Source organism: Spea bombifrons, chromosome 3 (genome assembly GCF_027358695.1).
Source record: "Spea bombifrons isolate aSpeBom1 chromosome 3, aSpeBom1.2.pri, whole genome shotgun sequence".
NCBI classification, from domain to species: Eukaryota; Metazoa; Chordata; class Amphibia; order Anura; family Pelobatidae; genus Spea; species Spea bombifrons.
This window is the reverse complement of record NC_071089.1, coordinates 16619872-16632343: the sequence shown is the minus strand read 5'-3', so window position 1 is coordinate 16632343 and position 12472 is coordinate 16619872. Positions and strand designations below refer to the sequence as shown.

At 34.9% G+C, this 12472-nt stretch overlaps 1 protein-coding gene across 1 annotated transcript in view; it reads right to left on the bottom strand.

The window, feature by feature from the left end:
- Nucleotides 1-12472, bottom strand: part of PLCB1 (phospholipase C beta 1) — a 227329-nt gene that overhangs the window by 57489 nt on the left and 157368 nt on the right. The window contains exon 10 of the mRNA XM_053460832.1: nt 921-1067. Coding sequence (XP_053316807.1) covers nt 921-1067 — 147 coding nt within the window. The remainder of the gene's footprint in view (nt 1-920; nt 1068-12472) is intronic.

Below are 12472 nucleotides of genomic sequence, written 5' to 3'. Positions count from 1 at the left end.
TTAGATGTATTCGAATGTAATAGGTAGCACTTTCAAGATCAGAATTATTTCCAGTGCCAAGTACAATGGCAGAGCAAATAGGAATGTTATTTAACCTGGAAAACATCCGTACGGAGTGCGTGGATGCATTAAATGGAATGCATGGGTGAGTTAAAATTGCAGCCCTGCATAACGCATTTTCTACAGTTATTCCCCGAGAGATCTGGACACCCAAAGAAGAAATCACTTAAAAAACACTTCTACAGGCTCAAGGTTTAACCCCTTAATGACAAATGTTTTTAATGGGTTTAAGAAAAACTCATTGTCCTTAAGGGGTTAAATAAAGGAACCTTCAATCAATGGCCTTAAGCGATAATCCTAAAAGAGAACTTGCATGTATGTTATTGGATCGTTGACTAAGAGGAATACCTTCCTTTTGTAGTGTCTCTGTTCTTAGTTTAACCAGTAATCCACACTATTTACTTTTACATAAGGTCATGTATGTGTTAAACATTTACATACATTTAAACTTATATGGAATGTAAACGTGCTTTTTGTTTCTTGGTTTTATTATTTTGCAATAGAGTTTCCATTAGATTTTTGTTTTTCATAGTCTTTTTTACATTTTGATTTTTCGGTATGTAAAAAGAAGGACTGTCTTTGAACATGCATCACTGCTAAATTAGTACTACAATACAGATTTGTATATTGAACCACGAAACATGGGTGCATATAGGTAATTTATGGACATGGTGTACATGGTGGGGTTTGAAAATCCCAGAAAAGCAAAATATACATAATGTATATAATAGCAAATTATACAATGTTACCCTTTATAAGCTAATTAGTTGTGTTTTTCTGGTTATTAGCTAACCATAGTTTTTTTCATATCGAAGTATACCATGAAAACAAAACCATTTTTATGAAATGTGGGATTTTACCTGTGAGGTAGGTGTTGTGGGAAGAATTGATAAAGTAATGAGAGAGGGGCTGTGACATGTCTTCATTTAAATCCAGTTTCTCAGGCGGTACGACCCCATTCTCCTCACTACTGAGATAACTCATAAATCCTTCCACAGATATGTGACCTGGAAAAGAGAAAAGGGGAAGGACATGAAATTAAAATAAAATAAGTTTACAACACTAGAGAATCATAGGGAAGTGTCAGAGAGACAACGGTATACATTAAATTCACTAAAAACCACAGGTTTTATATAACACTAATAAAACAAATGCCAGGCATGGTTCGGAATATTTTATCAAGTAGTATGACATCAAAATGTAATAATGACTTTTTAACGATGTTTCACCATTATTTGTTTAAGACAATCTACAAGTTAAAGACAAAGTAATGTCACTGTAAATATTTCTTACTGACGCATACCCTATTTCCTTCATCAAGTAATGAGACAATTTATTCGAGTACAGTAGATTTAAATGGAACATGTTTTCTTCATTTTTTTCTGACATATCATCAAATCATTACAAAATGTGGTAGAAATGTCCTCATGCTGATGCTTACATGTTATTTATATAGCCCAAAACTAGTGTCGGTCGTAGTTAGCCTTATATTTCATATCTGCAATCACAACATAGTAGCTAGAGGGTATGTGAAGTTAGCTACCATTGCTAAAAATTGTAAAACAATTATTTTATCCAGTATCAAGTTCACAGTTATTAAAATAAAACTTGTAGCCAGCCCTGTTGGCCCACCAAATTATCATAGAGCACCATGGCATAGACAGCAATGGCACAACCATAGTCTTCCAAATTGTCACTGGATTATGTGATGTAACATTATTTCTGGAATATTTTTATATTTTATATGTCTTAATCAGTTTAGCAATGATGAGTTCTTCCAGAAGATCCAGGGAATGGGGAAGAAACTACCAAAGTGAAAAAAAAGGCTACCAATGGCATTGAAAAAGGCCTAGATTTTATTTATTAAAAAATGCCCACTTCTTGTATTTAAGGGAATATAAAGTCAATTTTTTACAAAAAGCTATATAATGACTGAATGCTGATATTTCTCTTGTTTGGATTATAATAGTTTATAAAAATGTATAATATAAATAATTTTATAAAACGTTAACATATATATATATCACAAAATTTAGTATATATGTATTGCACAGAACACAGAGATTTTTCTTTCCTCAGTGCCATGAAATCTCATTTTATAAGAATCTGGCACCTTCTCTGAACAAAAGTCCGTAACAATTACAGTGTAGAACTTTGTGAACTGACGGCATCTTCAAACCGCTGCTCCAAATCAGAGCAGGGACAAGATGATCTTTTCCCCCTATCTAGCTATGTCTGGCTATGCCACTGAAAACATATTCTTACATTTTTTCACATATTCTTTAAATAACTCAAAGCTTTCTTCAATAAGAAAAAGACATTTTAAGACTTTGAAGCTCAGCATGCGTCACAGATCCACACGGATATTTTTGTGCTTTGACTTTCAAGTGAAGAATATTCATCAAAGGCATGTTTCATTGTATGTTATTAATAATCAGTTTTTTTGGAATGATCACATATATATCCTACATTTTCTTCCTGCATTCCCAAGTAAGGAGACAAGACATGTTTGCTAGCAGACTTTGTTATTGGGAGTAAAAAATAGGAACAAGATCATTTTCACTATTTCCAGATGAAACAGCGTTATTGTCTATTACTTTGTGGAAGACCAAAAATATAGGAGGTTCCAAGAACTGCACTGTCAATGGCAAAATTGCAACCATCCACATTTCCATTCCGCTGAAATTGCTTAAAAGTTAGTAATCAGTAAATTAAGGTGGAATTAAAGAACTGTTTTTGATGAGCTTGTGTGATCTGGGATTTTTGTGAGTAGATAAAGAAACATTTCATTGCTCACTTTGAAGGGTTAAATATACTATACTATTATTGTTTATTTTTTTATTTTTTTTTCATGTATTTACACAGGCGCTCTTCCTCAGTGTCTAAAATGTAAGCTTTATTTTTCTTCATGCATAAAATAGATACCCACAAGCTATGGTGGCTCAGATATGCCAACTGCCTCACGCGTTTCACGCTAAGAGGCTCTTAATTCTATAAACCTATACAGCACCAATACTTTAGGCCTACTAGTTCCATCCTTCACTCAGTTGAGTCCCAATTGTCTGTATGGAACTTGATTTAACACATGGACACTCAGTAACGGTCTCTTTGATGCACTTAGTATTGCGCTTGCCAGGGTCTTATGTGACCTTGTTACTGGTCTCTAAGAGGGGCCAAGTTTTTTGAATATTTGAGGATGTTCTTGGGCCACTCAGCTCTTTGTAAATAAAAGCCAATGGCCAATCTGGCGGTATCATCGAGAATATACTGAGATGACGGGTGGCACGGAGGAGTCCTGCTGCCATGACAACCAACGTGCTGTCGGCACATGTGTGGATTGTGTAACAGCTGTTGCATGCGGCCCCCATGCATATGCAAGCAGGATTCAGTTTGTTCTCATTAAATAAAAATGGATAGAGAGTAGACATCAAAGATCTTCTGTAAAAGTTGATTCTAATCGTCTGCAAAACATTTATTTGCATTAAAAAAAGAGCAAGAGCCTGTATGCTTGTGTTTCTCAAAATACATACTGCCATTTTTGTCTACAGATCCACAAATCTGCATTTTACTTTCTGTAGATAAAACAGAGTGTTCTTTAAAGCTGCGGTCATGCATATTTAGATTGGATGTTGTTATTTTTCTTTAACCATCTCTTTTGTGGGATATATTATTCTGCTTCACCCACACTATTCAGAAATGGATACCCTACCATTTCTGGTGTGAGAATGATTAAATGTCTGTTTCATTTCTGCTTCCTGCAGTGATAATAAAATGTACTCCATCACTGCGTACAATAAGTGTTACTTCTACAAAATCAAAATGGCCGTATTGTACCTTCAAGCAGATCCCTACATTCATATAGTGTGATGTACACACACATATCACGTGTGTCAGACAAACATACACACCTAACGGTCTTGAAGGCTTACGCCATAAATATATTTCCCAAATAAAAGTTATCAACAACACCTACGGACTTTGTCTCGTGTAAGACCAGTATTACGATATTTCTACAATTTCTTCTTGTAGGGGAACATTTTCCAAATATTCAGTAATTTTGCATGAATGCGTAAATGAGGATTAATAACATTATGCTTCTTAAAAAGCATCTTTTGTAACATTAATGTATACCCTAGAATAGAAAACCCTACAGTAGGTAATCTCTCATAATGACAAAAGTACGTGCAGAGTTATTAATCAACAAATATTTGATTTTTATTGCATTTAGGATGTTATTGTAGAATAACTATGTATGCATAATCCCTGCATTATTTGTACACTTTTATAATAAAGTATAATAAAGACAAACACATCTTGTAACAAGAACCTTTATCTTACAAGAATGTAGAAAATCATATAAATGCTCACAACGCATGAAGGATTAACTCATTTAGTGTTTTTTATGTCATGATAGCAGCACACATGGCACAAGTGATTCAGATTTATCTTTTCTTAGTGTGGAAATTAATATTGGCAATGTAGTTTTGTCAGGAAGAATGAAATCTGGCTTTACAAGGCAACAATTAGTATATTATGAATCTCACGGTGAGTAGATAATATAGACAATATCATCTATGTTGGGCTTCTGGATTAATATTGAGCCAGAAGGGATCACACATATTAGTTGTATAATGTTTTTTTTGTACCGCATCCAACAAAAACTAAAGCACAAATCTTATCCTGGCATATTAATAAAGCTGTATCTTGTTAAAGATACTATGTAATTAAGATAATATCATGCTTAATTATTTCTACATTTTACGGGGTCTCTTTAGATGTCATTCACTTGATGTAAGATGATAGCTTGGTGTCCTTTCTGCATTAAGAACCTAACTACATCCACTTGCACCAGGAGTAGCCAAAGAGGACTCCAAATAATAACATCTTATAAAAGATCCATTTATAAGGCATTACTTTACTTGGAATTTAAGTAATGAGCCTTAACTTCCTTCTTTGTTTTGGTGGGTTTTTTTTGTGCTATATCATATGGCAATAGAGATGAAGCAATCTCAGATTATTTCTGGGATATTTTTATAATAGTGGCTGAGATCTGCTAGAAATTCATACACATGAAGTGGTGAAATATTATTTCTGTTTGCTTACATCTGTTTGATGCACGCCTGGAGGCGAAAGCTGGCCCATGTGGTCAAATCGAACAGAAGAGCTACTGTAGCTCAAATTGCTGAAAAAGTTATTGCTGGTTCTGATAAAAAGGTGTCAGAACACACAGTGCATCGCAGTTTGTTGCGTATGGGGCTGCATAGACAGAGTCTAGTCAGGGTGCCCATGCTGACCCGTCCACTGCCAAAAGTGCCTCAAATGGGCATGTGAGCATAAGAACTGGACCACAGAGCAATGGAATGAGGTGACCGGGTCTAATGAATAAAATTTTCTTTTACATCACGTGGATGGCCGGGTGCTTCGCTTATCTGGAGAACACATGGCACCAGGATGCATCCATGGAGAGACCGCCTTCCAACTTACTGGACTTAAAGGATCTGCTGCCAAAATCTTGGTGCAGATACCACAGCACACCTTCAGAGGTCTAGTGGAGGCCATGCCTCGAGCGGTCAGGGCTGTTGTGGTGGCAAAAGGGGGATCTATACAATATTAGGCAGGTGGCCAATAATGTTATGGCTGATCAATGTAAATCCACAACAGAATACCTGTGTATAAGGAGACGGCTGGACACAGCAGAGGGGCGTTAAGCCTTTTGTGATAACGTTAGTGTCTGATATGTAATTAGGTCTGAAATGTGCCTGTGGTAAAGGTTATAATGGCTATTACCTGTATTTAGAGACAGACTAGAGAATGAAAATGGCTTTGGCGCTTTATGTCTAGAGGTCAATAAATGATTCACTTTTGCAATGTGCAACCACGTATATCCAGCTGACGGCCACACACTAGAGCACCGTATTTTAGTGTAAGGCCATCAGGAATAGGCCCACTGGGTTCTCTCCTGATTTGCTTGATGGCCAGCCTGGGCCTGTCTGAATTGTTTCTGAATCTTAATGCTCTGCCAAGACTAGTTGTGACACAGAAGGGACAATCACTTACAAACAAAATGGCTACTCCAAGGATCTATTTCAATTACGAATTATTTTAATTACTTATTATCTTATCACTATTTTTTGTTTATTTTTGTGTGACTAATGTTTTCTCGGTAAAATTAATAAGAATACAATACAAAAGTAATTAGTAATAATTACTATGTATATATTGATAATTTGACATTATTTTTGTTCATAAAATAGCAGAATGAAAGGATTTTTCATTCATTTGCTCCTCAATGAACCCTGAGCTACCTGCTTTAGAATGTCTATATTTCAATTTCCATCACACAAACTACACTTTGTGTGACATTACTGAACACTTGGAAGCAGTTTCTGGAGCTTTGGAAACACCCAATTTGGAAGAGTATTGCGAACCTCGAACTACATTGTTAACCAATGAAATCAAATGGAAACTTGGACGCGTTTAGCCTAACAGATGTGGGTTCAATATGCCCCATTAACAGCAATTTACCAGCTGAAACAAATCTGATATTTAGTTCAGTGCGTCTTTAGAAAATGTGCACGTTTGGAATGAGATCATCAACATTTGAAGTCACTGTGCAGAATCAATTTCATTGTGATCCTGCAATATTTATCTAACTCTGATTACCGTGGTGCGTAGTTATATATTGCTTTGATTTTGCTCATGAAACGCTTATGAATTCTAAATGCCATATAAACTGTGATAACCTTTTCTGATTATTTTCTATAGAAATAGTTATAAAATGTGTCAAGGAGAAATATGTGCAAATAATAGTTTGTGTACAAATGGAATGCAAGCGTTACGCACATCGCAATGAAACAAATATGCTTCATTTTAAATTATTCATACAAAACATGTTTTTTATGCTTGCATAAGTTTGTGTTTTTTTTACATTTTTCGTAATTGTGCTATGATGATTTGACTATTTACTTAAAACCGGGCCACATTTCATCAGTGAAATTTATGTGAACCATAAATTAACTTCATTTAAAGGTCCATCTGGAGTTTGCAGTTTTCCCTTTTTATCTTCATAAACCCTTAGCCTAGATTTCCTAGCTCCCGAAAAAAGAGAAGCATGCAATTTTAGTAATATTTAGCCATTCAGTGACCACAAAATATGTCATTTTCACTGCTGCAAAATACAGTCAATAAATTAGTTTAATACATGAATGAATTAATGAATGAATGAACTAAAGACAGCATGTACTGAATGGTGGAGTAGAGGAAAGGTCCTGTAAAAAAGAAATGAGCATACAAAAAAGAAACAATAAACATATATCTATGATATATGTTATTATGTACTATTACGGTATTGTATTTGTATAAAGCCAAACTAAAAAGTCTAGACCTACTGTAATAATACCCATAGGCATAGTAATAATACCACTAGGCATAGGCATAGTATGTGGTGTATACTAAATATTTTTTATATTTCTGGGCTGATAAAATAAAACTATATTAATACATACTTTTCTGATACATTCAGTTATTTTATTACAGTACACCGATTTCTTATTTCTTACTGCCACGTTTCGGCATTGGTTCATTAAACATCCACTAGGTAGCAGTGAGCGTCCATTTGGACGCAGAAAAACAGATTTCAAAGACGTTGTCTTGAGCTGTGAACTTCTCATATTTGATGATGTTTAATTATCTCCTTCCATTCATTGCTACCAGATACATTACAGGCCACATGGGAACAATAGATACATAATAAGGAGATTATTTGGATATATGCACGGTTAGGAAGAAAAGCAAATCATAATTATAGAAGAAGAATTGGATAAATACCGGTATATCGTTTTCCCATTTTAAAGGGACAAACTTTGTTTTTTTTATACAAAAATGAATAAAATATAATTTGAAGGACAGGCTTGCTGCTTTCTTTCTGGGGAAAACTCTGTGTAAATATCTAAGACAAATAGCATCTCAGATGCAAAAACATTCTGTGGCCTGGCTGTATGAGTGGGGAAATGAGTGGTCACCGAGTGGTTAAATGTTATATAAAGGCGAGCCATTGATGGGGTGCGTCATTATGTACAAAACGTGCTAAACCGGTGTCCGGATGCCAAATTTTCACTCACGGTATGCAAAATTCGCAGCATACACACGTGGTGCTCCCACTGAATATTATTTATGACCATGTTTTAACCTTATGTTTATGGATCCATACATTTTTTAAAACTTAACACTGAATTTGTAACACATTCTTAACCCAACATTCTTAATAGAAATTCAACTACTTTTATTATTATTGACCTAAATTATGATTTTGTCTAATTTGTTAAATTCTTAAGGAATTTGTTAATTTAAGGAAAATCAACATCCATCATCAACAATAATCAACATCCATCATCAACAATAATTTTTAATACCTATTAATTTTCTCACATTTATGTTTTCTCCCCCTATTTTATTCTGCCTCATTTTCTTCATTCTTCCTCTTCGCCCCCAAAGTCTGTCCTCGTTTTTTAATGTATCATGGTTATAACTGATATTCCAGCTGAGCTGCCCATGGTCTCCTATAATAACGATGTAGATAATTTATGTTTTTTACCATCTGCCCACAGCATGTGTTACTTGAGACTGTTCCTTAATTGAATCAATAATTTGATTAATTAGATATACAACATGCCACCTTTCATTTACAATCGCCTGCAAAATGCCGTCTGCAAACAAGCCTGTTTACATCTGCTTTGTGAAGGAAAGCTGCAAATGGCACACACTTGGGTTCATTCTCAACTCAATATTTTAAATAATAAATATTTGCATTTGTGTTCTCGATTAAAATGGAGTTGTCATGGACAGGGCAATCTTTAGAACAATGTATAGTTTGCAATTTTTTTTTAAATGCACAAGAAAGCCCTCTGGCAGCGTGTAAACCTATTACAAACCAATATATTACAGCCTGAAATTATTATTTAATTTATAATATTTCCGCAGTGCCTGTCATTATAATATTACACCCTGACTTAGTGCTTATTATATATAAATTATATAGTTTAACGGTAACCGTGTTGCCAAATACAACATTATTCAACTGACCAAAGAGTTAAAAATATTATCTATATATTGTATGAAAAGAGATCTTTCCACACAAAAAATAGACCCGTTAAGCTCACTGTGAGAGTCAGGGAACTGATAACTAGGTTGGAAAAGAGTAATGAGACACCAGCAACTTTCTTCTTTCATAGTGAAAATCCGAAGATAACAAGATCCCAGATGGGGCGTGGGGGTGTCTTATCACATCATGTAGCCACTCAGTACTTCCTAGTAAACAGCCGACTGTGACACAATCTATAACGATTGTGAAAATACAGCATCATAGGTAATAACCAGTGCCATAGCTAGAGAGAATTAAAAAAAACAAAAACTAATTTTTTTAAATGTGTATATCCTATGTTTGAAAATATACCAGATACATATTTATTTTTAAAATTCACATTTAAATTAAACCAAAGCTTATTGTGTTAGTAGCATGCCCTAAAGTTTAATACCATATATGGCCATATACGTTTAAAAATCATACATTCTCATTTTGTAAAGTCAGGGGTTTTTTTTAAATAACTTTTTTATTGAAATTCCATAATTAAGTTGACATTTTTTCTTCTTAATGTATATTAGCACCTTTAAGGTAGTACTCATTTTTCAGTAAAAAAGTAAGACTCAGCTAGCAATATACATTAATATACGTTAATATTTTCTTTTTAATACAAAATGTGACTATATATCATTAACGTACTGTGCAAAGGTTTTAGGCAGGTGTGAAAAAATGCTGTAAAGTAAGAATTCCTTTAAAAATACACATGTTAATATATTTTTAGCATTTAACAAAATTCGAAGTGAGTGAACAGAAGAAAAGGCTAAATCAAATCAGTATTTGGTGTGACCAAATATCATTTGGCATTAAAACAGCATCAATTCTTCTAGGTACCCTTGCACAAAGTCAGGGATTGTGTAGCATATGTTTAGGTGTATGATTAAACAATTATACCAAAAAGATGCTAATGATCATCAAATTAATATGAAGGTTGAAACACAATCACTAACTAAAACGGAAAAAGCTGTGTAGGAGGAATACAACTGTATAAGGAACAGCTAAACAAGTTGAGGATGCTGGAGATGTTTAATGTCAAAAGTCATACACCATGACAAGCACAGCAACAAGACACAAAGAAGTTATACTGCATCAGCGAGGTCTCGTCCAAACATAAATTCCAAAGCAGACAGAGGTTTCTAGGTATTCTGTCCGAATTCTCTTGAAGAAGCACAAAGAAAATGTTGAGGACCACAGACACATTGATCGGCCAACTGTGACCAGAGGAGTTTGGTCAGAATTTTTTCTGCAGGAAGTCAACAACCCCAAACATACAGCCAAAGACATTAAGAACTATCTTCAGCGTAAAGAACAACAATGAGTGATGGCCCCAACAGAGTCCTGATCTTAACATCATCGAGTCTGTCTGGGATTACATGAAGAGAGCGAGAAAAAAACTGAGGCTGCCTAAATCTACAAAAAAACTGTTCTCCATGATGTTTGACACAAACTGCCTGTTGGGTTCCACTGTGCAAAACAACATTAAGAGAGCAAAAAAGCTTTTTCCTTTTCACAGTTTAAAACCTATTTGGATCATCTGCATGTTGTGCATGAAGATTAATGACCACATCGCATATCTATTATTCGTTTCTTAAACAGTTTTGACGTATTCTACTTCCCTGCCAGTTTGCCGTCATGTGAATTTTAAGAAAAATGAATGACAAAGGTCTTAGAACAACAATTGTCGCCAGCTGAATGTTCTAATTATAAAGACTGTGTATCTGCTAATAGGAGAGTTTTATACACTGATCTAATTATTAGTGCTATTTTAATCATTTTATCATTTAATAAATAAGGCATTAAAACATTGTTCGTGATGTGAAGCTAACAGAATTTAAATGTCAAATATGTAAAAATCAATAATGTTTTTCTAAGACATAATTGTTGCATTGTTGAATTGCCAATTAAGAGCAATCATTTACATATAAAATAAACACAATGTCAGTTTGACACTGGCGGTCAGAGCACGATTTCTCACTGTACACAATCGGCACCATATCTTCAGAGGCTCCAGTAGATGAAAAACTCTGGGCATACCTGTGATAATCCCAGGGTAGGCTACCTGGAGCGCCCTCTCCTCGAAGGGCGTAGCTTTGTGTAAGGGTGGGGCAAGTCCTACAACGCCTTCATTAGGAGGGAAGTGGGTGGGGAAAAGAGTTAAAGTGGGCAGAGAGTGGGCATGGTCAAATGCTCCTTCCCTGCCCAGAGATTAAAGAAATTGAGCTAGCGTTCCATGGCATGACTATGTGGCTGATAGGTCCCCCCACTGCTGCCTAAACATCACCTATTTCAGTCTACCTCAGCCCAGTATCCAATATATTATTTCTCCTGATCTACTCATTTTTGCGTTATCCTCCTTCTCCAACTCATTTCCAGGATTACGTTGCTCCGTCTTCCATTGCTGGGATAAACTACTTGTCCGCATTCCTGCCATAGCCCTTTCCCGCGTGGTGGCAGACAGGCCTGTACATTGTTGCGTTTGTGCATCAACTTGCTATTGTCTCTATTTCAGCCTTCTAACGATATTGTTACTAGATGTCTGGGCAGTTTGCCCAGATTACTACAAACATCCCTTTTCTTTATAGGAATTTCTATTAACATTAACTGGGTTATTTTGCCTAAAATACTTGATTTCTAATTTTGTTGAGCTGATTACAATTCTTTGGAATTTAAGTTATATGATTCTGCATCAATCATTTGATTAGTTTTGTATTTGATTATAAGTAAAATGTATTTACATAATTACCTACACATCAATCAATCCATTAGTTGTTTAATTGATTTTAAGCACCACATCTATTATATATATATATATATATATATATATATATATATATATATATATATATATATAAAGAGAGAGAGAGAGTTATTGGTTCATTATTATTGTATACTGCTTGGCTATACTGGATGATAAGAGTTTGCGCTTAATTCTCATAAGGAGGAGGATATACCCCTAAGGGACTCCATTTCATGCCCTCATGGAGGCATCTGTCAATCATACAGTTTTCAAAGCCATTCATTTGGCAATGACTTTTAATGTCAGATTCAATTGCCAAATCAGTGTCTATGGTCCTTTCTCATCTTCCTACTCAAGATCAAAGAGATTGGTTAATCGAGTTAAACCTATCAGTACCTATCAGTCCCAGTGTCACCTTTTTATCAGCCTTAATTTCAATTCCAATTGGAAGGAAAAAAGTATCAATTCACTCGTCTACCCTTTAGCCTTTAGGATTTACTACAAATTATTGACAGGGCACTTTAAGCTTTCTAAACTCC